The 27,174-nt window shown below is 44.6% G+C and overlaps 1 protein-coding gene across 1 annotated transcript in view; it reads left to right on the top strand.

Annotated features, from left to right (window-relative positions):
• MATN2 (matrilin 2) overlaps positions 1 to 27,174 on the top strand; it is a gene marked incomplete at its 5' end in the record, with an annotated part of 105,410 nt that overhangs the window by 13,669 nt on the left and 64,567 nt on the right. The window contains one exon of the mRNA XM_090037709.1: positions 6,355 to 6,522. Within this exon, the coding sequence (XP_089893835.1) occupies positions 6,355 to 6,522 (168 nt within the window). The remainder of the gene's footprint in view (positions 1 to 6,354; positions 6,523 to 27,174) is intronic.

Raw genomic sequence — 27,174 nt, forward strand, 5'->3', positions numbered from 1 at the left:
TATTTCTAGTCTGAATTCATCTGGGGTCAGTTTTCAGGGATTAGATTTTGTTATGAATTTGTCTGATAAATTAGAGAGTCTTCTGCTATAGATGGAACTCATTTAGTCTCTCATTATAAAGCAAGTTTTCCAGATCTTAACACTCTTTTCTGAACTCTGTCATTTTTTGTATGTTTTTCAAAGCATGGACATTTACATCCTGTACAGTGGTAGTAACATCTCGTTTCTTAAGCAGGGGAACACTGAGAAGAAGTTTGAGTATCACATCTGCTCTCTTATCTATCACATCACCTGGGATTTCATGTTTAGTGTCTCATCCATACTGACCATGCAAGGCAAACTTTTCAAAAGTATGTAACTGACTCAGACAGACAAGGTTATTTGGGTAAATGTGAAATGTTTTATTAGACCAACTAAATAGTTGGAAAAATTGTTCTTTGCAAGCTTTCAGGTACAAGAAGGGTGTTTATACGCAAAAGCTGGGTCAAAATCCGTGGTGAACAAGGCACAGAGGACACAATGGTGGGAGTCTACTACAGACCTCCTAGCCAGAATCAAGAGCTTGACATAGCTGAGGCTGCATGGTCCTGGTGCATGGTTGTCATGGGAGAGTTCAACTACCCTGACATCTCATGGGAAGAGCACTTGGCCACATCCGAATGGTCGCAAAGCTTCCTCATGTGCGTGGATGAGCTCTATCTGACTCAAGAAATCTATGGACCAACAAGAGGCAAAGCACTGCTCAACCTGGTACTGGCAACAGGGGATGACTTAATCAGTGACCTAACAATCAAAGGGAAGCTGGGAGACACCAACCATGAACTGATCACCTTTACCACCCACTCTAAACAGCCAAGTCAGTCAGCAAAGCAGAAGTCCTTGACTTCAGGAAAGCTGACTTTGACAAGCTCAGGAGGCTTATTGACGAGGCCCTAAGGGACCATGACCCAAAGGGGAGGGGCATTCAGGAAGAGTGGTTGCTCCTCAAGGGAGTGATCCTGGAAGCTCAAGCAATGTCTGTTCCATCTCGAAGGGAAAGCAGCAAAAGGGCACAGCAGCCCCCCTGGCTCTGCAGGGAACTAGTGGACCTCCTGCATTTAAAAGGGAAGATCTATAAAGGATGGAAGGCTGGATCCACCCCAAAGGAGGAGTACTTTGCACTGGTCTGGACCTATAGGGAGCGAACCAGGAAAGCCAAGGCTGCAACTGAACTCCAGCTGGCTATACGTATCAAAGGCAATAAAAAGTCCTTTTTAGATATGTGGGGAGCCAGAGAAAAAGCAAGGGTAACATTGGACCCCTACTAAACCACATGGGTCAACTGACAACTGATGCCCAGGAAAAAGCCAACCTGCTTAATGGTATGTTGTGTCAGTTTTTCACCAGCCCCAAGGGACGACCCTGCTCAATACAGTATGTGATGGCCAGAGCAAGGGAGAACTGTTACCCTTCATCAGTGTTGACCATGTGAAGGAACACCTTGAGAGGCTGGACACCTTCAAGTCAGACAGCTTATACTCCAGAGTACTTAAGGAGCTAACAAGCATCATAGCTCTGCCACTGGCACAGATCTTCGAAAACTCGTGGTGCTCAGGCGAAGTGCCCGAAGATTGGAAGAAGGCCAATGTGGTGCCTATCTTCAAGAAAGGGAGGAAAGTAGAACCAGAGAACTACAGGCCCATCAGTCTGACCTCTATTCCGGGGAAGATCTTGGAAAAAATCATCAAAGAAACCATTCTTGACAAACTGGCTGAGGGCAACTTCCTGAGGGGTAGCCAGCATGGGTTTGTTGCGGGTAGGTCTTGCCTGACCAATCTCATCTCCTTCTATGACCAGGTGACATATCACCTGGACAAGGGAGAAGTGATTGACATCATATATCTTGACTTTAAAAAACCTTTCGATCTGGTATCCCATAATCGTCTTATCAAAAAAGGGCCAACTGTGGCCTCAGTTACATCACAGTCTGCTGGCTGGGGAATTGGCTTTGAGGTTGGACACAGAGAGTGAGTTGACGGAAGTCAATCATTGTGGTGTGCCATGACCAGTGGGGTCCCCCAAGGCTCTGTCCTTGGGCCTATTCTTTTCAACATCTTCATTAATGATGTGGACATTGGTGTCAGAAGCGAACTGGCCAAGTTCACTGATGATATCAAATTTTGGGGTAAAGCGTCCATACCTGAGGACATGATGGTGATCCAGGCTGACCTTGACAGGCTCAGAAAATGGGTAGATGAAAACCTGATGGCCTCTGATGCCAAAAAATACAAGGTGCTCTGTGGCAGGAAGCCACCTTTGTTCCTCCCCAAAATCTCTGCTCTGTGACAATTTGATTAGGATGGGCCCAGCAGAGGAGACACACCTTTACCCTATCTCTTTAGGTAACCTGAGATGGATACATTCCTGAGGGAGGGGGGAAATGTGCTCCTTTAAGAGTCCATTGGACATTTATCTTGCTGGGATCCTGTGACCCCAGCTGACTTCCTGCCCCCTGGAGCAGGGGGCTGGACTCAGTGATCTTCTGAGGTCCCTTCCAGCCCTAATGTCTATGAATCTATGAAAAAGCAGCTAAGCAAGGATTCCTTGGATCACTATTTGACATTAAACTTTGGGGCATAGCATCCATGCCTGAGGACAGGCTAGTGATCCAGGCTGACTTGGATAAGATTAGTAAGTGGGTGAACACAAACCTGATGACGTTCAATACTGATAAACGCAAGGTACTCCACCTCGGGGGGGAAAAAAAACCCACGGCATACTTGTAGACTCAGCAGCACTATGCTTGCTAGCACCACTGCTGAAAGAGACTTGGGGGTCATGACTGACCACAGGATGAACATGAGTCACCAATGCGATGTCGGAGCTGGTAAAGCAAACAAAACCCTGGCTTGCATCTATAGATGATTCTCAAGTAAATCTCAGGATGTCAGCCTCCTGCTGTACTTGGCCTTGGTGAGGCCACAGCTGGAGTACTGCATCCAGTTCTGGGCTCTGCAATTCAAGAAGGATGTCGAGAAGCTTGAGCGAGTTCAGAGGAAAGCCACACGCATGATCAGAGGGCAAGAGAATAGGCCTTAGGAAGAGAGGCTGAGCGCCATGGGACTCTTCAGTCTGGAAAAGCGCAGGATCAGGAGGGACTTGGTGGCTACCTATAAATACACAAGGGGTGTTCATCAGGATCTAAGAGAACATCTGTTCACCAGAGCGCCCCAAGGAAAAACAAGGAAAAACAGTCATAAACTCCTACAAGACCATTTTAGGCTGGACATAAGAAAAAATCTCTTTACTGTCCGAGCCCCAAAGACCTGGAATAGACTCCCTCCAGATGTGGTACAGGCACCTACTCTGGACTTATTCAAGAAACGCTTGTGTGCTTATCTTGCTGGGGTTCTTTGACCCTAGTTAACTTCCTGTCCCTGGGGCAGGGGGCTGGACTTGATGATCTCTGAGGTCCCTTCAGCCCTAACGTCTATGAATTTATGAAAGTCCAGGCTGAGGCACAGCATGTGGATCGGGCCTGGCAGTGCAAGCACGTGTGGCACATGGATGTGGGAAAGAATGAGCCCCCTAGCAATGTTGGCAGCCCCAGCCTCAGACAGCAGCAGGCTGTCAGGACAGCTGACTTGAGGGTATCCAGCATCTCAAGGTGATCCTTTACTAGATCAACTCCAATGCTGGGTACAAATATGCCCTCAGCCTGGTCTTTGTGGAAGACCTCCTCCCTGGTCTCACAGATGTTGTGGAGGACAAATATAGCAACAATGAGTCGCCTCAGATTCACCTCATCCACCCTGAAATGCACGCTGAGAGCCTGCCAGTATGCCCTAATGTGGCTGAAGGCATGCTTCATCATCATGCGACATCTGTTCAGGCAGTAGTTGAAGTGCTCCTCCCAGCAGTCCAGCTGCACCCTCTGCATAGGGCTTCATCAGCCAGGGCCGAAGAGAATAAGCTGGGTTCCTGATGGTGGGGGGAGGGGACAACAATGATGAAATTGGAGACCCCAAGAATGTAGCACCCACTCTTCATGAGCTCAGGAAGTGGGGAGTTGTGGAAGATTTGGTCATCATGGGCGCTGCCTGCCCAGCCTGCAAACATGTAGATGAAGCAGCCCCAGTGGTTGATGATACCCTGCAGGACAATGGAGAAGTATGTCTTGCAGCTGATGAATGCCTGGGCGGCCTATGCTGGGTAGAGGATGGAGATGTGGGTGCTGTCAACAGCCCCAACTCAGTTGGGGAAGCCCATGCAGCAGAAGCCTGCAACTACCTCCACCATATAAGGTGGATAAACCAGTTGGTCATGATGTCCTAGATGACCAGGCATACCTCCCTCATGGCCTCTTTGGCTGCAGTCTAGCCTATGCTGAACTGGTTGGAGACATAGTGGTAACTGTTGCGGGTAGCCACCCTCTTCTCTGGAGTGAGGGGTGGCCACATTCTAATATCCTGGTGTGCGGTGTGGGAGGCAACTAGGACAATGAGATCCATGAAAGTGGTCTCGCACATACAGAAGGTATGGACCCACTGTTTTTCATCCCAGGTGCCTGGGATGATCTGCTTCCACCATTCAGTACTGCTGGCACAGGCACAGAACAAGTGCTTGACAGTCTGGTGGTGGTGCCAGAGCACTCCAGCATCCTTGGCATCCTGAATGGCCTTGTCTTCATTAGCCATGTGAAAGTCAGGGGCCCAGTCTTGGACACTTGGCAGATGCAGGTGTGGTGGGTGGGCATGCATGGGATGGCCAAATCGTGGCTCGTGGACCTGAGGGCACACACCATTTCAAGCTGCTGCTGCATCAGGTCCGGGTGGGCACATGTGATGTTCTCCAGCCTCCAGTGAGTGTTAAGCAGGGCAACCAGAAGCACCCGCTGGTCTCCCTACTTAGGCGCAAGCAGCAGGATGCCGTGGCAGGGTGTAGGCAGGCCAGCACAGAGGCACCTGCAAGTCATGACAGCAGATACTCGCACTCACTCTGGGGCTGTTCTGGAAGCCTTGGGCTAGGCACAAAGGAGGGTCTGTGGTGACACAGCAGAGGGTTGGGGGTGTGGTGGCCCATGCCCAGCAGCCAAGCTTGGGGAATTTACCCATTTGGCTTCACTTGGGAGTCTGGCTGCCGGGGCAGCCTGCAGGACACATTGGGAGTCATTCAAGAGTGCCCCCTACCTGCTGGCCTTGACCAGCACTGGTGGGCCCCTCCTCCTCCCCCCACCGAATGGGAAATATCTATTTGGTTTGCTCCTGCTCAAACTTAGACCACTTTAAGTAAAACATGATAGAGAGCTTCCTTCCTGGGCTTTTTGAACATCTGTACTTAGCCATGATGTCTAACAGCAGGGCTTCCTCCCTTATCTACAAAGGAACAGATTTAACAGACTTTATGCTGTAGCATGCACTCTTCCTCTGCAATATTTGGACTACAGAAGGTAGTGCCATAGAGCAGTTTCACATCTTCATATCCAGGCATATGTGATATGTGAATGGGAGTGGGTGGGTGTGTGGGGGTGCTTGAGAACAATGCTGCTGGGGAGTCCTGAGGACACAGTATAGGTATACTCTTAGGTAGCTAGGCCCTGGGAGCATCCAGGAGCCAAACATGATTCTTAGTATGATTCTACACAGCAGACTTGGGGAAATGTACAAAAACATTATCAGCATCTTGGAAAACACTACTTCAATAACAAGTGTAATTAAAAAGTGCTGATGATATTTAAAGTTGCCTGTGAAATTTGCCGTCTTGTTCCATGTTAAATGGAATTTTTTTTTTCTAGGAAAAGAGTATAGTTTTGCCTGTCAGTCTGCACATCTTTTAGGGCTGTTGCCTCAGCTTCATTATCACAGCATTACTACTGTGGGATGCCTTCTTTATGGCAATCAACATGAGTGAGCTGTTTGTGGGATAGGGAAGAGAGAAGGCATAGAGAAGGCAAAGATAGAGCTGAGGTGACATATATCTTGGGAAAATATTTTCCAGCCACAGAAAGATCAGAGTTTTAAGCATGATAATATATATCCCAAATCTACTTGTACAAAGTAATAGGAACACTGAGTGAAAGTCCCTTTTCTGTGTTTCCATCCATTTGCTTCTTTTGAAAGCTTCTTTTGAATTTATTTTAAATGTCAGCTATGAAAGTGATATATTTATAGCATTCTTAAAAAGACCAGACTGAAGTCTGTTGACTGAAATTCATGTTTATGCAGACCTTCTTTATTGGAGATATAAGACCCATTTTTTATCTGCATAACTGGATGCTTGCATGACAGAAGGGGAGCAGTGGAACCAGGGTGGTGGCCAGGGTCATGAAATCTATTGCACTCAGAGAGTTCATTTCACTCTTCTTCTCTGTTACAGTTTGGTATCCTTGGTTGTCCATCTTCTTTCTGAAAATGAAGAAAATGATTGCATGCTTCCTCCTTCTGTCTGGACAAATTCTACTTTTCATTGCCTCGGCCAAGAGGAGGGAACTTCCAGGAGCCTTTTTAAGGCAAAAAAGGCATGCCAATCCACAAGCTTTACTTGGTGAGTTGCATGAATGTTTGGCCAGATATTGGCTCAGGTAATTTATAATAAATGGGAGTTTGCCATCTGCAGGGAGAATTGAGAGAGGGGGGTTGTTCTGGGGAGGATATGCTAATGGTGTACTTGGTATACTGTAATTTAATTCTAACTGCTGTGTTTTCTCCAAAAAGATGTCCAGCAGAGCGAAGACCTTATCTTACGACCTTAGCAGGTGCTAGCTCTGTATGTATATTTTTGTTTGGTTAAAGCTAATGTAGTCAACAGGCAATGGAAAGGGATATTATTAGTCTGCTATTTAGTTTTCTATTTAGATCATTCAAAAGTAATCCCTTCATTTTCATCAGGTTGATTTTTTTCAGATGGCTAGAGATTTTCTCTGCTATGCTATGGGAATTGCTGAGAGACTGGCACTTGAGCTTAGTGGGTAGGATATTTTGAAGATTGAGAGGGTCCCATTGAATCCTCACTGATCATGGACTCTACTTCCTGTGCTAGTATAGCAGTCAGCTAGTGTTCTGTTTGAAGACAAGAGTTAGTCAGGGTCATGCTCCACTAAATTTAATCTAATGAAGAGGTGAAAATCATACATTAAAAAATTGTAACTGTGGCATATTAGGGAGGCACTGGAAACTACTCCATGACTAAAACTGTGCTGCATTAAGATTTCCTCTTAAAAGAAGACTTAAATCTCTGTTTACACTCTATGAGCAAATTTAATCTCTAGATTTGACACATTAATTTTTCAGAGGACAGCTAATTTTAATAAAATTCTTCCAAGTTTTTCACTGTTGCAAAAGAAACTTTTTATACTGTTCCCTCTGAAATGTTGCCCTGTTGATCTCCTCACATTCCAGGTTCCATCAACTTCAAACCTACAAACTCCAGGCCTGTCAGTCATCATATTCATAATGATGCACATTTATGTATGTTCTTTGGGACACAGGCTGCTTCTGAAATTTTAAGATTTAAACATAAGGACTCTAGCAATTCATGGCAAACAAATTATATTTCACCCAGTTTAGCTGATGAAATTACTCCGACCTCTCAGTACAGCCCACCCCAAGGTGCGCATGAAGTCACTGCCAGCACAGAGCTGATGCCGGAGCTGTAGAGCCCAGCACAGATGTTTGCAGCCTGCCCACTGCTTGCTGCAGCTGCCTAGAGCTGGGGTAGCTGCTGGCAGCCTCAGAGCCCAGGCTGGTGGGCAGGGGCTTTGGGTGGGGGGCAAAGAGCAGTGGGGCTGGGGGGCAGGGGGCAGCAGGGCTGGGGGGCAGGGGCTTGGGGGGGCACAGGGTGGCAGGGCTGGGGGTTAGGGGCTTTGGGTGGGGGGCAAGGGGCACAAGCAGGGCATCCTGCCATGTACTCCTTGCCCTCATTTTGTTTTTGTGCCATGCTGGCACCTTCCGAGGTAGGCACTGTGGTGTTTTTTGGCACTCTGGACAAAAAACGTTGCCTACTCCTTATCTACATGAGTGATTTACAGGACCATCCAAAGAGTACCTGTCTAGTTTTCATTCATTCCAGATTCTTATCAGCCTTACAAAAAGCATGGATAAAGCACAGTAGAGTTTTAAAAAAGACAACCAGACTCATCCCCTTATGAGCCAACATGCTAAGGATAAAACAGCAACCATCTGTTAATAGCTAATGTTTCCCATGCAGTCAGTTTAGATAGCTCTGCTCTTTCAAAAAATAAACCAGGCATCACCCCAACAAGCTAATGTATCAGTAGAGATGCTATCTGGACCTACAAAAGCTGTCAAGTTTTTAACAGTCCAAGAAGATTTTTATGGATATATTTAACATTTGATATCCATGTTTTGCTCATTTTAATAACTAAAAAACTAACAACTGTTAACACTGTCAGGATAAGTACTTTATGCAAAGGCAAAACTGTCAGGATAATTACTTTATACAAATCAAAATATGCAAGTAAATACATTTCTCCCACCTTTCAAAAGTCAGAGCAATTTTGTAGGCTATACTTCTTCTGGAAATTCTGGTTTGTAAAGTTTGGAAGATACAAAAAAAAATTGGCAGTTCCAAATGAGAAAATGTCTTCAGTTCATTTTGATGGCAAGGGCTCAAGATAACTGCTGTTCCAGACCACAAAAATTCATCACAACTTGGAGTTGGACTCTTTCAGTCTTGCATTTCTCTACAGTTAATAAGGTCACCCACCTAGGTCTTGACAGTTATGCAACCTGTATAATAGTGACAGCTGAAGCTTGACATTTTGTGGAGAGTAAAAGGTTTGAAATAAACAAAGTTTAGTTGAAATGTAATACAGCTCTGCTGGCCCTCAAGGGAGTAACTGAGGCAAAGTAGTGGCCCAGGATCAAATCATGATCTTTGTGACACCACTGACTTTAACAATGTTACTAAAGGATACAGCAGTGGAACAGAGATAAGAATTTGGCCCGCTATGCAATAAAAAAAGTGTATGTGCTATTCTGGCAATATTTAGAAATAGTAGTTACTGATATTACAGAGATACCTGCTTAATGTTCGGAGCCGAATGATTGACTAACAAGAACCAACAAAGAAAGAACTTATTAGGAGACTAATTATAAATATGGGCCTAGTTTTCCATTAAAGTGCCAGGTACAGAGTTCTCAGTCAAGGACATTATTATTGGTAACACAAATATTTTATCAGAACTGAAACATTTTTTTAAAAAGTGCTCTGTAAAAATACCATATTAAATCCAGATGAGGTTTTTTACCCCAGTCATCATGGGGAAGAAAAAGTCTTATCTTGGATTTGAACACCAACTGGGAGAAGGTAGCAGCTCAGGTCTAACTTGGGGGGGTGGGGAGGGCAGCTTATAGACAGGGGAATGTTGGGGAGACCATAGGGATGGGGGGGAGGACAATCGTGTGTGGCTTGGGGGGAACATAAGAGAAACTGCACCACCCGCCTCCACCCACAACTGCACCCTCCTTCTCTGGTCCCTCCAGCTCTGAGGGAGATGTCCCTGCTTCTGCCCGATGGGCTGGGCTGTGGGTTGGCTGAAGGCTTCCAGTGCTGCTAGCTGCTCTGAAGCCAAAGCGGAGCTGCAACAGCAGTAAAACAGGGAGTGGTGGGTCAAGAACAGAATGGGACAAGGGGTAGAGGGGCAGGGTACAGGAGGGGAGCAAGGGGTGGATGAGGCAAGGAGTGGGGGAGCAGGAACAAGCATGGGGGCAGAGGACAGGCACTGGAGGTGGGGAAGAGAACAGGCAGGGAGGGCAAGGGGCAGAGGGTCAAGAGGTGGGAGTCTGGTCTTTCATCCTCTGCTGCTGTTTTCCCCACAACAACAGTGAAGGGGATGAATTTAAAATGACCCCCTGCTAATACATTTCTTTACATGGAAAACTATAACATATTTATAATTTTCCATGTATAGAATCTAATTAGTGGGAGGTTGTCTTAAATTCAAAGTCATCTTGGAGTTGGGTAGTGGCATTATTTATTTATAATCTTGTAGCTATGATCTGGGCTGTGTTCAAAATACACAGCAAGTCACACTCCTTGACCCAAGAAACCTATATTTTAAATGGACAAACCAAACCAAACACAAAGAACCTTGCAGAAGTCAGAAGAAATTTCTTGATTTGCCTAGAAATAAGGTTTTTGGGGGTGGTACCCATGTAGTCATATTTCTTACTTGGGATAGTATCTTACTTGGGATAGTAGGCCTATCATGGGTGAGCTTTGAGAAAGGTTTCAGAAAGTATGAACTCTTTCTGGTTTGGTGCTCATACCAGTCCTTCCCCAGTGTTTCAGAAAATGTTTCTGTTTTATAGGTACTTATTTTGTTCAATTTGTTTTGTAAATTATTGTTATTACTTTCTTTTAAAGATTTGAAATGAGAAATCTTGTATACCAGGGTTAATTAGATGTAATGTTCTTGGAATTCACTCTGTGGTCAGTATGAACTAAGCTACTATTAGTTGGTTTCTTTTCATATTTTTTCTTCTCCTCTCATTATACTTGAAGAAACTATCATGTATTTGTAGGTGTCTAGCTGTTCCTGTTTGAATTAACTTTCTTCTAAGTACTGCAAAATTTGTTTTTTCTTTAAAATTTTGTACAACATATAAATTACTGTACATATATTTCTCATATATATAGTGAAACATTTACTCTGAATTTGGAAAAAGTGTAGTTGTAAAGATATTATTGGTTTTGTATGTAAATGTCTTTATTTATGCTCAAGTAGTGATACCCATAGTCAAATAAAATATTTTGAATTGGTGAGAAGAAAAGAGGGGGAATGGGAATATATAAGGATTGTGAGAGCATGCAAAGGACGCTATAGTCAGGATGAGATGTGAAAAAAACATGATCCCATTTCTCTCTCATCCACCGTTTATCCTCAGCATTGTATAGTTATATATTGCAGAGCTTCCTCTTGTGTTCCTTTAAGTTTCAGGGGCTTATTTTGAAAACAACTGTTAACTGTTTTACTTTAGCATTAACAGCTTCACTGTTCATGATGAGTTCAGCTGTTTTGGTGGATCTTCAGTGGAGAAAAGATTTTTAAGACTAGGTGCAAACAGTCAAAAAGCCTGAGGCTGAATCAGTTCAGTCTTCACAGGTTAGTCTAAACTGCACAGATTAAATTGACACAAAAGTGAACAGACTGTCGCAGGGCACTAAATTGCCTGCTTCTTTAAGAGTAGAAACTGCCTAGAGCAGTGGTCTCCAAACCTTTTTGATCGTGCACCCCAAAAATTATCAGTCAAAAATTTTTGAGCACACCCCCCCAATATATGTATATTTATAGAAATAGAAGTTCTAATATTTTCTTCCCGCACCCCAATGGATCATCTTGCGCACCCCACTTTGGAGACCACTGGCCTAGATAGAGAGCCCTAGCACCCAGGCAGAAACCCCACAGGTGCAGGTTGCCGTGGCAGTAGGCTAATGAGGGAATTAGCCTGCACTTGCACCCGGTCATCTGACCAGAAGAAGACAGGACCCTGGGCACATAAACCCCAGAGCTGGGACCAGAGAGGTGGTTCTCTGGCAGCAGCCAAGAGGGAGGGAACACTCATAGAGGAAGCTAACTGGAGATGCCTGACTGCCTGTTCTGCTTCTGGTAGGATAAAGGGGCTGTAGGAGCTCATAGGGACTGGTGGAGGAAGGGTCCAGTAAATTGAGAAAGAAGCTTGTCTTCTAAAAGGGGATAGGGTGTGGACCCCATATTATGGTTGTGTTGTAGCCCAGGGGCTTGTGCTTTCTGTTGTTATTTAAACCAGTGGACTGGGTTGAGTCTGTTGGGGAGAAGGAGCCTTACTGGGGCACACTACAGTGTGAGAGGACACAATGACAGGGGGTGAGCAGACCCCAGCACCAGAGGGCATAGTTACTGAGGCTGGACTAAGCTGAGGCCTCAACACAAGAAGGCAACATCTACCTAACATCTGTGAGGCATGGGACATGATAAAGGGGTGGTTTTGGAGTCATGTATCTAGCCCATAAGGCTTGGGGGTGTCATAAGGCACCTCCTGGTCTGGGACCCAATAAAGAGGTCCAGCAACCTACAGGGTTTAGGGGAACCTGTCAGGACTGTGACCGGGCAGCAACTTGAGGGCAGCCTCCCAATCCATCATTTATATCAGCAAGACATGGTAGGTGAGGTTAATAGGCATCCGCAGGGTGGAGCTGGCACGGTCACGGTGTCCTAGAGCCATTGCAGCCATCCCAGGGGTGGTAGTAACATGACACAGACATTTATCTTTGATTCAGAAAATGCAGCCACATGCCTACAGTGGCTCAGGCCAGAAGCTGGGGGGCACTAGAGCATGACTCTCTGGCTGTGTGTTCACTTCCTTTTCCTGTTGCCCCCGAGATGTCTGGGATTTGCAATCCAGAATTACAGCAGCAGGGCATTGCAGGGTTGCTCAGCACTTCCTCTTCCTGCATCCACATGCCTCTAGCATTTGTAGTCCACAGTTGCAGACAGCAGTAAGTTTTGAGAGGGGAAAGGGGTGTTTAACCCCACTCCCTGGCCCCAGATCCCAACCAGGGTTTTCCTCCCACCACCCCTGCAGACTAGGCTGCGTCCCAGTTGAGTTTGTCCCGCCCCCCCACATGCTCCTTGTCAGCCAGCCCTCACTGCCCCAGCTAGGAAGCAGAGAAACGGGGCCAGCCCTGCTCTCTGGAGCAGACAGCCCAACCCAACCCAGCCCAGCCCAGCCCAGGGCTGGAAAGCATGCTGGGGGACTGTGATTTAACTTAAATCAGGAAGGGGTCTGGGGCAGAAGTTACATAAACTGGTCTGACCTTCATGAATTAAGTCTGTCTGATAGTACATTCAACCAGGTTTATCTTAAACCAGTTTCAGCCATTTTGAAACTGGTTTATGTGCACTAAACTTCTGTTCTATTACAGGTTTAAACTAGTTTCTGATCACTTAAACTAGTTTGTGTGTAACTTCTGTCCCTAGTCCAAAAAGACTGCTTTCTAAATGAAGGCAATCCAAATGATGCATTTCCCTCTTTTTTACATATAGGAGATAAACTAATGTCCCACATAAATAACCATCTAACATCACTCAAAAATCTACAGATTGACTTCCAGATATTCTGCTTCCTGTCTCCCTTTACTTGTATAATTAGCCCTGTAAGTTTATAAAAATATTCCATTAGGAAATGGACTGTGATTTAACTTGAACCAGGAAGGGGTCTGGGACAGAAGTTTCAGAAACCAGTTTGACCCAAATTAGTTAAGTCTGATACTACATTCAACCAGGTTTATCTTAAACCAGTTTCAGCCATTTTGAAACTGGTTTATGTGCACTGAACTTCTGTTCTGTTACAAATTTAAACCAGTTTCTGGTCATTTAAACGTCTGTGCCTAGCCTAAAAGAGCTGGGATTCAGCTCAAGGAGAGATGGTTTGATAGTGTTTTTAGGAAACTAAAATAGAATGGAAGATTTGCATATTGGTTTGAAGGCAACATGAGAGACAAGAATGCATTTGCTAGTTCATTTCAAATATAGCAGAGGAAAAGAACAATATAACTAAAACATGATTTTGAATCTCTGTAATCAGATTGTGAGGGTAGCTAGCAGCTGCATAAATACTCTATAACATTCTTCCATTTTAAACCAATTACAGTAAAAGCTGTGCTATCTGGCACTTAACCATCCAGAATGCTCCACTAACCGGCATCTGTCAATACAAATCTTCCTTTCGAGGGACACAGCAAAAGCAAAACCAGAAGTCCCACTTCCGGTTTTGCTGTCGCAAGCCAAGTGCCACTTCTTCATCGTGGACCACGGCCCAAGGCAAAGCAGCCTGCATGGGTGCCCCCTCCCAGTCCTCCAGCACACTGATGCCAGGAAGTAAAAGGCCTGGCGCACCGGACACGGCATAGCTGATTAACCAGCATATTTAATTAACCTGCATCCCCCATTCCCTATGGATGCTGGATGACAGATCTTTTACTGTATCAATATTTCTCCAAGGAAAGCTAATTATATTTTGGGTTTGGGGGGGGGTTCGGTTTTTTTTCCTGACAGCCATCTGCTCTAGTAAAACCTGCATGCATTTCATACGACATAAACATATCAGTCTCTAGAGCAAATACATTCAGGAAACTGAATAAGCTATGGAATGATATGTTAGGCAATACAATTAGTTTATTCCTTTTCTACCTGTTTCTGAGAGTAAGTGTGTACATAAGGGAAATGTTAATTAAATGAAAAATGATAGCTGGCACTAGAAGTCAAACTGCTAGAAATTACCTGAAACTGTATGAAAATGAAAAAGAGAGAGAGAGAGAGAGGAGGCCAAAAAGGAAATGTAATTGGATCCTGTCCAGTATAAGCTGCTGTTAAACTCAAATGTCTATGTCTGTGTTGAATTATAGTTTGCAACTAAAGACCTAATGATTTATCCCTTGGTTATACATATGACTCCACTAATAACATGAATGGCTGTAATATGATGCACGTGGAGGTCTGATTAAATTTATGATTCATTCACTTTAGACAGTCAAATAACACAGAACTCTTCTAAACATACATTATAGCCTGTCTGCTTCCTACGTATAAATGTAGGGAATTGTATTTGTGAATTTAGTCCTGCCAGATTAGCAGCTCTGGACCATGTAAATCTATTCTCTGGACAGGACAAAAAAGGCAGTGATAGCAGGGTGTCTGAACATCTAGTCCTTGATGCTTTTGCTGAAGTGCTAACAAGGTTGCCAGTTACTACCAGTGTTACGGTGGTTTTGTGGTCCATTAACTCACTACCGGCTGGCTTGAGACTACCAAGTTCTGGTAAGAAGGATCACTGAACCATCATCAAATGGTATTGGCTGTTAGTCATTACCTACCTGGGCTGAATCTGAGACATCTAGAAATGCTGCACTTATACAGACTGTAACTTCTTCGTTCTGACTTTGAATTTTTGTTTATTTGATGATGGTTTGTGGCCCTTGTAGACTTATGCCAATGTCTCAGTGTTCTGCCCTGAGTCTAAACTCTTGAAGAGCAAGAATATTTAGATTTGGGATTTTTGTCTTTCTGGACACTCAGTAGCATAGGCTTAACTCAAAATTTTTGTACGTAGATTTTCTTATTCTAAAGTACTTAATTAGATTATGATGATGATTATCTTTACTGTGCTATTATTATATCCTTTATCAAATAGTATGGGGTCCCCCTCAGCAGGTGTTGAAAAATACAGTAATCAATGTGGAAATGGATATCAATGTTCTGTTTATAGTCCAGCAGAAAGAGAAATAATTTTTCTACCCAGTTTTTTTTTTCCTGAAAACTAGCTTGATTCTGTCTATGGTTTCCCTGTGGTATGCATATCACTCTAATGTTTTATTTTAAAACTATTTTGTAATTTCTCCTGAGTAAGAACAAACATGTATTACTAGGGAAAATGCTGTCATGTACAGATCACAAAAAACTTTTTATTTTTGACACAGTTCATTTAAAAAAAATCACCAAACTAGTACTTGAAACTGATTGAAAAAAAGTTTGCCTTGAAAATGACTCGTACTCACAGCACAAACTCTCATTTTGTGTGTGTACATACTCACAGTGAACATTTTGCTTTGAATAAGAGGTTAGGCCAAAAAAAGAATATTAAACATCCAAAAAATGTAGTACTCCTGGCTCCAGTGTGAGCACTTTGATTTACCAATAAAATGCATATGTGTAAAATCATCTTGAAAATAATGCAACATAGCATTTCCAGCATGACCTCCAAAGCTGTTTCGTTTTATATTTACAATATAGGTCACCTGGATGAGGATAGAACTGCCCTTCTAGTGGAGAGAATTGCTTTGGAAGTTGAACAGCCCCATGAACTTACTTAGCTATTGTTGCTGTTTTTCAAAATAATTCCAAAAGAAACAACTTCTGAAATACGAAAATGTATTACTGATGGATTAATCTGCTACAAGTCATCCTGAAAGGTTAATGTTAAGGTGACTGAAAGCTGGCTTTGTATACAAAGAATGAGAAATAGAACATTTACAATTTTTAATCTGATAACCTTAAGGAGAACAGTTCAAACTCAGTTAAATGGGTTTTTTGTTTTTTTACTGAATTTTCCATACAGCTCTTCCAACTGCTAGTTACTTTTTAAACCTGGCTGCTCTCTGCTATAATCATTTCCATGTCCCCTGTATGATGCTGTGGGAGGGCTGAAAAAGGCAGCATAGAAATTTCAGGCCTTCAAAATGAAAGAAATGAAGTTTTTCCTCTTTCCCCAACATGTACTTGCTTGCTTTTGTTAGGTTTGTTCTATAGGTAGAAGGAGGAAGAGGCAGAGAGGGAGAAACATTCCCAAGCTATCTACAGGAACTGGATTTAAAGTAGCACTCAGTGGTCCTGTGAAATAAAGTCTCTCCATGTGTCAGTTCAGGAAAGAGATCTTTTGTTGTCGACCCCCCCACCCTGGGCATGGAAGCAGATTACTACACCTCTGTCCTTTACTATTCTGTGCTATTCTGGACTGGGAACACAGGAGTGACATCCATTGCCAGCTGAGAACAGCTAAAACATTAATAACTCACTGACTCCAGGACATCAGTATTTCTATACTAAGGCTCCATGCAGATGGTAAACACAGCCCCATTGCCAAATAAGGCAGTGAAGAAGCATTTGAAGTCAGTTGCTTCCTTGGGGCTCAAGAAGTAATACTGCATATTTCAGAACTGAGATGTTATAGAAGGGGTGAATGGAAAAAGAGCAGTAGTGACAAAGTGAAGTGGACATGGTAATGAACAGCTTCAGTGTTTACTAATTTAAGGAAATGGTAGTCTGTGGGTAGAAGCCCTGTTATGAATGTCTGGCTACCTACCCTTCCTTCACAAAATTTGGAAATGTATGGAAGTTTTTGGCAGAGAGGGAGTAAAGGTGTGCCTAGAGGCTCTCTCATATTAAAGAATTGCTTTTCTGCAAGTATTCCAGCTGAAGGAGTTTATAATAAGGAAATAGAGTAAGAGGCTGAGAAAGGAGCAAAAAGAAAGGAAAAATGGAGGCATAAATAAAGTTATGCCAAATATACTATTGTAATTAAGAACTACAGTAAAAACTTTGCTATCCAGCATGAGTGGGCTAAGGAGGGTGCCAGGTATCTAAAAATTCTGCTTATTGGAATGCGCGCAGTGGTGGTGGCAGTGTCGGGTGGTGGATGGTGCTGGCAGCCAGTGGCCTTCTCCCCCCGTGTCCAGCCAGCCAAGGCAGCATCTGTGCAGCCCGCAGAGGGGAGCCACAGCCCTCACCCCCACTCCCTGACCCTGCTCAAGAAATATTTCATATGCATGCTGGATAGTAAAGTATTCCTGTTAACACAGCTTTTACTGTATTAGGAATGGTCAGTAAGAAGAGAAGCAGAACAAGAGGTTAAGAAAGAAGAGATTGAAGAGGCCCAAGTAAAGGGAGGGTAGAGAATAATTTTCTCCTCTGTCTAGTTTAAACCTAGGGAGGACTTTTGGTCTTCAATTTGTCTAAAAGTAAAGCATAAAAATCTTCTTTTATCACTGATACTATCATAAAACGTGTGACTGTAATTTGTGTCTGCATTATGTCAAAGTGAACTTATATAATATATAATATATAATTATATATATTGTACTGAATCTTAAAATTCAATCAATAATTTGGCTTTTCAGACAGTTATTTTGTGATCTCATCCTTCCTTAACTAAGAAAGCTGCCCCTTCCCCCCAATTTTTGCATTAGTTGTTTAACTATTCTGCCAACTAACAGAAACCTTCATGCTTGTTATAAATAGCCTTCTCAATGACCAGTATCTCAACTTTCTATAGTATTTACAAAAAAGTTTTAACTTCTTGATGCCTTATGCCATAACAGCTTCCTTTAATAATTACCTATATCCCAGGGAATTATGCACAGAAAAAACTCAAAATTATGCAACATGAATTAGTTTTTTTTCTTTTTACATTTCATCTTGTATCTTTAATATCAGTGCCAAAAACCCCATCTGGGTGGGGGGGGCCCTTCCCCCCCATGATGCACAGGCAGTGGGCCCTATGGGCCCTCATACCGACGGCAGGCAGAGTCCCTTAGCAGTGCATGGCTCTGTCTGAGTCCAGGGCGCGTGCCATGATGGCATGGAGCCAGCCCAGCCCTCTGGCATGCACTTTCAGACCAGAACAGGCTGGCTTCATGCTGGCACATGTGGCTCACAGCACTACAGGTGGAAGCTGTGCACCATCGAGCTGGGCAGGCTCCGTGCCTCCATGTTCAGCTTCCAGCACTTCTGTGGGAAGCTGCAAGCAGAGACATGGAGTTGCACCTCATTGGGCCGGGTGGGCTCCATGCCTCCGTATGCCACTTCCCGTTGGAGTTCTGGAAGCCCCAGATGGAGGCATAGAGCTGGCCTTGCCCGGCTCAATGGCATGCAGCTCCTGCCTGCAGTGCTATACGCCTCACATGCTGACATGGAGCCAGCCTGGCCTGGCTTGAAGATGCATGCCAGTGGGCTGGGCTGGGCTGGGCAGGCTCCGTGCCTCCACTTGCAGCCCCTGGGATAGAGCTGCAGCTGTGTACCATCCGGGACTCTGCCTGCCATGGCCATGAATGCCAAGGCCCACTGCCTTCTGCTGCTGGTACCACTGGCAACAGGGGCTGTGCACCATAGGGATTGGGGGACACACCCACCCACAAACCTGACACACACCCCCCCGCAGGCAGGAGCTCCCCTCCCCACTCATTAGCTGTCCAGTCACATGCCACTGCACTCAGCGCCTACACCTGGGGCTCCCAGCTGGAGTGCTGGGAGCCCTGTGGCAGTGGAGGCACAGAGCTCACCTTACTTAAATTATGCAATTATACGTGGTCGTAAGTTTTATGTGCAAAATTGCACGGGTGCATAATTGGGTAATTCTCTACAGTATAATTACCCATTCCAACCTACTAGGACCAACCTAAATCACTGAATATAACCAATTTGATAAATTAACAGTTGCAGGGGACAGGGGGACATAAAGATGTAGGGAAAATTTTTCAAAGGTGACTTGATTTTGGGGAGACTCAGTTTTAGGAGTCCAATTGGAGATGCCTTCAAGGGGCCTGATATTCAGAAAGGGTTGAGAATCCACCATCCAAACGTGTGTTTCATTTTACATACCAAAATTGGTACCCAAAAATTGTGACACTGATCATTTTTCAAATTTGTCTGTAAACAGTATGAAGGAGGAGGGGCTATTTGGGATAGAGCTATAAATAAACTGAGGAAAATGTAAGCTAAATGACAGATATGTCCTGGAGTAATGTTATACACTTCTAACCTGTGTCTCAAAAGGGCAGTGGTAGAAATCCTACTGCTAGGCAAAACTAGTACATATACATCAAATCTCATTAAATACAGGAGTTGTAAATACTAATATGATATTTAGCCCCTGCTGGAACTGCTGACTTGACACGTACCAGATCAACACTCAGGATCTCAATATTGCGCTGTTAGATAGGAGGGCATGATACAAAATTATGTGTATACACAAACTACACAAACACTCTTTGGGTTCATACACACATGGACATACACAAACATGCACTTCCGTGGCTGTGTGTTAACACTAGGGGGCGTTTGGAGTAACTTGGTGCCCCGGGGTTACTTGGGGTCACCTGGTGCTGGGGTAGAAGTGATGGAAAAAGCCGGGGCAAGAATCAACAGAGCGAGCAGTAGAGATAGGGGAGGAAACCCAGGTGGCAGCGAGGAAGAGTGGTGGAGCAAGAGGTAAAAGGGCAGTGGGGCAGAAGTGAGGGGTTGGAAAAGTCAGGGTTTGGAGGAGAGCAGAGAGGGGTTTGGAGTTGACAGAGAGGGATCCAAGATGGCAGAGAGAGAGACAGAATGAAGGTCAGAGGGACAAAGAGCAGAGACTGGAGCAGGGCCAGGAGGTCAGTAAGATAAAAACCCAATTCAGGGTTCCAAAATAACAGTTTTATTAACCAGGCAACACATTACACAGCCACACAAAATTATTGGTACCCACACATACACGCACACGAGGGTAGCAGGAGAGGAAAGGCTTAATGGAGGGATTTGAGGTCCAGGTATGTAGAGACAGAGTTCAGGTCCCTTGCTTGGGGGAAGAAGGTGGGTGATGGCTACCTATCCCAGGCTGAGAGTTGATCCTTGGTGGCCAATTGGGGTCTTCTCTAGCCAGGTGTTGTCCAGAGGGGGGCTGCTGGCAGGTCCCTGGGTGGATAGGTGACATGGCGTAGTGCTGGTCCAGATGGAGAGGGTGTCCCAAGGAGGTCACACTCTACCACTCCTTTTATAGGGGTGGGCTACCTGTGTCCCCTATGGGAAGGACATACCCAGGCAAGGACCAGTCCTGCTCAGATGCATACATGCAGATCCAGGTGTCCTCATTGTCTCATGGGATACAATGGTTAGGCTGCTGGTTTATGCAGGGTCTTTGTCTTCCAAATGTTGGGTTACTATAGGTTCTTTATCTTTCAAATGCTAGGTTTTGTCTCTGTTCCTGGGTGAGGTCTGTGGTTTCTGTGTGAGTCAATGCAAGGCAATGGTTGGGTCATTGAGTTGATGGTCCAGTTGTTACTGGTCATTCAATAGAGGCCTGCTACCATTATGCAAGACAAGTGAGATAGGGGTCATTAAGGGAATGGCAACCTCCCCGCTTTTGATGCTGAGCAGGTGCAACACCCAACTACAAAAGCTAGACCTTTATAAGTCAGCTGGACTGGATGGACTTCATCCAAGAGTGCTGAAGAAGCTGGCTGAGGATCATTGTGGAACCCCTGGCAAAGCTCTTTCAGAATTCTTGGCACACAAGGGAAATCCCTAAGGTTTGGAAGAGGGCCAGCATTGTGCCCATGTTCAAGAAGGGGAAGAGGGAGGACCTGGGCAACTATAGGCCAATCAGCCTAACATCTATCCCAGAGAAAATCCTGGAAAAGCTCATTAAAGAATCTGTGTGTGATACACTCGTGGAAGGTAAGATTCTGAATGACAGCCAGCATAGCTTTGTCATGGGTACATCTTGTCGTACCAATCTCATCTCCTTCTCCCACCTGGACATGGGAGACGAGGTAGACATTATACACCTAGACTTCCAAAAGGCTTTTGATTTAGTATCTCACAATATCCTTGTGGGAAGACTGGAACATTGTGGGCTCAGCTGCTCAGTGGTTCAGTGGGTGGGAAACTGGCTACAGGGTAGGACCCAGAAAGTTCTCATGAACGTATCTGTGTCATCCTGGCGCGAAGTGGCCAGTGGTGTCCCTCAGGGTCCATGCTGGGTCCGGTGCTTTTCAACATATTTATTAATAATTTGGATGGGGGAGTGAAAAGCTTGCTGACACCAAGTTATGTGGGAGCGTGGTCATGCCAGAAAATAGGTTGCAGATACAGGTGGACCTGGACAGGCTGGAGAGCTGGGCAGACTGGAACCAGATGAAATTTAACACTTCCAAGTGTCAGGTGCTCCATCTGGGGACAAACAACCCTCAACATGCATACAGGCTCGGTGGTGACAGCTCGGTGGTGTACTGTGTCCAGTTCTGGCCACCGCAGAATAAGGACATGATAAAGCTTGAGAGGGTCCAGAAAAGAGCCACCCAGAAGGTGCCAAAGGACTGGAAAAGAGCTAATGTTGTCCCCATTTTCAAAAAAGGGAGGAAAGAGGACCCAGGAAACTATAGGCCCATTAGTCTTACCTCCGTCCTGGGAAAGCTCTTTGAGAAAATTATCCAGGAGCACATCTGCAGGGGAGATTATGCTTAGGGGCAATCAACATGGGTTCATTAAAGGCAGGTCCTGTCAGACCAACCTGATGGCCTTCTATGACCAGGTCACAAAAGCCCTGGATGCAGGTGTCGTAGTGGACGTAGTCTTTTGGACTTCAGGAAGGCCTTCAACACTCTCACATCCCATCCTCATTAAAAAATTAGTCAACTGTGGTGTCAATACCTACACAGTCAGATGGGTTGCAAATTGGTTGGAGGGCTGCACTCAGAGAGTGGTGGTGGACGGGTCATTTTCAACCTGAAGGGATGTGGCCAGTGGGGTTCCCCAGGGCTCAGTCCTCGGGCCTGCACTGTTCAACATCTTCATCAGCAACTTGGACGAGGGGGTGAAAAGCACCTTGCTCAAATTCATGGATGACACTAAGATGTGGGGAGAAGTGGGCACACTAGAAGAGTGGGACAGGCTACAACTAGGTCTGGACAGGTTACAGAGGTGGGCGGATGAGAATAGGATGGGTTTCAATACGGACAAGTGCAAGGTGTTGCACCTGGGGAGGAAGAACCAGCAGCATACCTACAGGCTGGGGAACTCCCTTCTAGTCAGCACAGAGGCAGAAAAGGATCTTGGAGTCATTATAGACTCCAAGATGAATGTGGGCTGCCAATGTGAAGATGCAGTCAGAAAGGCTAACCACATCTTGTCATGCATCCATAGATGCATCACGAGCAGGTCCAAGGAGGTGATCCTCCCCCTCTGTGCAGCACTGGTCAGGGTGCAGTTGGAGTACTGCATCCAGTTCTGGGCACCGCACTTCAGGAGGGATGTGGACAACATGGAGAGGGTCCAGAGGAGGACCACTCGCATGATCAGGGGGCAGCAGGGCAGGCCCTACAAGGAGAAGCTACTGGACCTGAATGTGTTCAGCCTCCACAAGAGAAGGCTGAAAGGGGATCTGGCCATCTACAAACTTGCCAAGGGGGACCAGCAGGCAATGAAAGAGTCCCTGTTCCCCCAAGCACTACCGGGAGTAACAAGGAATAATGGCCATAAGTTGACTGAGAGTAGATTCAGGCTAGACATCAGGAGGCGCTACTTCACAGTCAGGGCAGCTAGGAGCTGGAACAACCTTCCAAGGTAAGTGGTGCTCACTCCTACTCTAGGGGTCTCCCGTCTGCACTGGATACTGTCCCCTAAATAGCATTGTTTGTCTCAGTTAAAAAGTATACATAATAGAAGAGTTAAGCTTTATTTTTTTTGTTTGATTTAGCTCAGCTTACATCATAATTAATAATGAATGTACTTTCGCAGAGCATTCATTAACCCACCAAAATAATACTTTTCAGCAATTTAATTTTAAATTTGTAAAAAAAATACTCATTTTGAATCACTGCAAACCACAAAATACTCATTTCAAAGCACTGCAAACCACAAATAACATACGTCATCTTTTCAAGTTTGTTTTTATATTATTATAGTTTACTAAGTAAAAGAATATAGAAATATACAGTATTATGGTGTCATTTGTACATTTGGGATTAATTCTCTCAGCAAAAAAGGGAAGAGTTTAAGATACTATAGTCTAATAATAGACCAAGGTTCTCTACACAGAATTCTGAGTCTGACCCCAAAATGGAGAATTTGTTCCCTCCAATTTTAGATCAAACTGGAACCAAAGCACTGCAGTCCAAATCTTCAAACACAAATTCAAAATTTCCTCTGAAATTCAAAGGGATTCAGGCATATGTTTCTAGTTTTGACCTATCTTTACTGGTGACAAAGTTTTCAGAGTTTCTAGAGAAGCAGCCTAAGTATATGGCTGCTTCTTCTTGCCCTTCACTGCCATAACATACCCCGCATAACACCTTTGTGTTATTGCATTAAAATTATGTTACAGTGCTTCAGTTTTTCTTAGTTAAAATAATTAGATACAGTGTTAAGATAATGAGATGAAAAATGGTTAATGTGCCAGCACGTCTGTATCCCATTAGAACTGGAATTTTGTTTCTGTTCACTTTGGCTTATGTTCAACATCCTCTGATTTTGAAAGAATAAGCAATGCTAGCATATTCCTATGCTTCTGAATAAAGCTGTACCATAGATTCCACATGAATAAATCCATGCAATTATTTGATGGTCAGCAAACAGCATTTTTATTCCATACCACAAATGTTCTTGGTTGGTTGTGAAAGGGGCTGAAGTAGTGGATGGAAACAGGATCTGTTCCCACCCTTCTCATTAGCAGAAACATCAGGATAATATTTATCAGGAATTCACAAGAAAAGTCAAGTAAGGGCTTGTCTATACCCAAAATTGTCAGTTTAACTTTAATATGGCCTCCTTATATATATCACAATATAGTCTAATTATGTGATCACATGCTATTTTTTTCTGAAGATCCCTGCTTCATTAAGTGCACAGGATGGGAAACCATGCTGTCAGGTTTAGTCAGAGCAATGTAGTGAAGGAGGCCACTGTTTGGGAGTATGCAAAATGTAGATGAGAACTAGCATAAGCGGACACACCAAGCTAGCTTTAGGGTACTGAGAGACATGAAAGTCATGCTGACAAATGTCACAGTTTGTCATGTGATCAAAATGTTTTAGAGCCATGCAGTGACACAAGTGCGTGGCTTCAAAGTGCTTTAAAAATGCCTGATTGGGTAACAATCTGAACTCTTATTGTACAAGTGTTCAGATGAAGGCACTCCAAAGTGGAATGCCTTCATTAATGTCTTGTCAGCGCAGCCAGGAGCAGAGCTCAACTGATGCAGCCCAGCTCTGTTCCGTGAGTTGTATTCAGAATGAGGGAGGAAAGGAAGGGGAATGAATTCAGTCTGAGGGTTCCCCAGCCAGGCTGGAGGGTGAAGGCTCCAGTCCACACTTCTGCCACAGTCCAGCATGGCTGGGGAAACTCCAGACTGAACTCAGTCCCTGCCTTCCCCCACTTCAGCGTTGCCAAGACTTAAATATTAAATTATCATATTGGAAGCTCAAATTATTGTATTTTCTGAAAAACTATTGTACATTGAAAAAATGTACGCAAATACATCATTTTCATTTTTAAGTAACATCATGTTGCCTTACTATCATCACACCCTGCACCACTCTACATGACACTGCCCACTATGAAGTTTTATTTATAGATTCACAGATTGTTAGGGGTTGGTAGCATGTTCCATGTGAAATAGCATGTGATCACATAATTAGACTATATTGTGATATATATAAGGAGGCCATATTAAAGTTAAACTGACAATTTTGGGTATAGACAAGCCCTTACTTGACTTTTCTTGTGAATTCCTGATAAATATTATCCTGATGTTTCTGCTAATGAGAAGGGTGGGAACAGATCCTGCAGATCATCGGGTCCAGTCCCACCGCTCTAGGCAGAAAGACAGCTGGGGCCCAGGAACCCCAGCAAGATGACAGTCCAGTCTCCTTTTGAAAACCTCCAGGTAGGTGACTGCACCACCTTTTGGAGGGAGTTTATTCCACAGTCTGGTCACCCTGACTCTGAAGGAGTATTTCCTGAAGCAGCCTTCCAGGAGTTAGTATCCTTTGGTCCTGGTCTTCCCTGGGGATGCCCTAGTAAACAGTTGTTCACCAAGTTCCTGATATAGTGGTAAGCTGCTAACAAGTCCCCTCTCAACCTTCTCTTCTTTAGGATAAAGAGACCATGGTCCCTCAGCCTTTCCTCGTATGGCTTGCTTTGCAAGTCTCTGATCATATGGGTGGCTCTTTTCTGGACCCCCTCAAATTTTTCCATGTCCTTATTGAAGTGCGGCTCCTAGAACTGGATGCAGTACTCCAACTGTGGTCTCACCAGTGCTGAATATAGCAAGTGTATCACTTCCTTAGTTTTACACAAAATGCATCAGTTGATGCATGCTAGCATGTTGTTTGCCCTGCTGGCCACCATATCGCACTGACAGCTCGTATTCATGTGATGGTCAATCATTACCTCTATGTCCCTTTCAGCTGTGGTGCAAGTCAAGCTGTTACCACCAAGCCTGTATGTATGTTGATGGTTGTTTGCCCCCAGATGGAGCACATTAAACTTGGAAGTGTTAAACTTCCTCTGGTTCTGGTCTGCCCAACTCTCCATCCTGTCCAGGTCTGCCTGTATCTGCAACCTATCTTCTGACATTACCACACTGCCCCATAATTTGGTGTCATCCACAAACTTGGCCGGTCATCTTTTCACTTGTCTATCCAAATCATTGATAAAGATATTGAAAAGCACCGATCCAAGCACAGACCCCTGAGGGACACCACTGGGCACTTTGCGCCAGGATGACACAGAGCCATTCATGAGAACCCTCTGGGTCCTACCCTGTAGCCAGTTTCCCACCCACTGAACCATTGAACAGCTGAGCCCACAATCTTCCAGTTTTCCCACAAGGATATCATGGGATACTAGATCAAAAGCCTTATGGAAGTCTAGGCATATAACATCTACCACGTCTCACATGTCCAGGTGGCGAGAGACCTGGTCGTAGAAGGAGATGAGATTGGTAAGATAAGACGTACTCGCGACAAAGCCATGCTGGCTGTTGTTCAGAATCAGCCAGCTCCTTCAGCACGCTCAGATGAAGTCCATCCAGTCATGCTGAATTATAAATGTCTAGGTTTTCTAGTTGGTATTGCAGCCACTCAACATCTACAATGGGGAGGCTGTCAGTCCTGGCATGTCCCCTGTGAGCCTTATCTCGCTTGACTTTCCCCTTGGTCTGGTGAAATACCGAAGCAAAGTGAGCATTCAGGAGTTCAGTTTTGTCCTGAATGTAGGTTACCAGGTGTCCCAAGGTGTTAAGCAGGGATCCCACACTTCCATTTGTTTCCCTTCTACTGCTGAAATACCTAAAGAAGGACTTCTTACTGTCCTTGGCTCCCATAGCTAACCTAAACTCTGTCACCGCTTTGGCTTTCATGATCGTTTCCCTACAAGTGCTGGCCACTGTTGTATAATCCTCCTTGAGGACCATCCCAGATGTACACTGGGTGTACATCTCTTTATTTCTTTTTTTAAGAGGACTGCAATGCCCCTATTTAGCCAGGAGGGCTTGCCAGCCCTTCTGCTGCCTTTCCTCTTTGCAGGGACGGTTTTCTTTTGTGCTTTGAGGATTGTATCCTTGAGCAATGACCGCTCTTCGTGCACCCCATTTACCTCGTCTTCCTGATCTCATATCACCTCCTCTACTAATGCTCTGAGCCTGTTGAAGTCATCATTTTTGAAGTCCAGGACTTCAATCCTGCTGGTTGTTTTGTCAACCTTGTGGTGGGGAGTGAATCTGATAATTTCATGGTTGCTGTCACCCAGGTTACCCTCAATGTTCACACTAGATCATCTCCCTTGACCAAGACCAAGTCTAGGAGAGCGTTACCTCTGGTTGGCCCTTGCACTTCCTGGGCCAGGAAGAGCCCCTTGATCACAGTCAGGGAACTGTGTGAATGATC

Source organism: Crocodylus siamensis, chromosome 3, assembly GCF_052110815.1.
Source record: "Crocodylus siamensis isolate JL-2025a chromosome 3, ASM5211081v1, whole genome shotgun sequence".
Lineage (NCBI taxonomy): Eukaryota > Metazoa > Chordata > Crocodylia > Crocodylidae > Crocodylus > Crocodylus siamensis.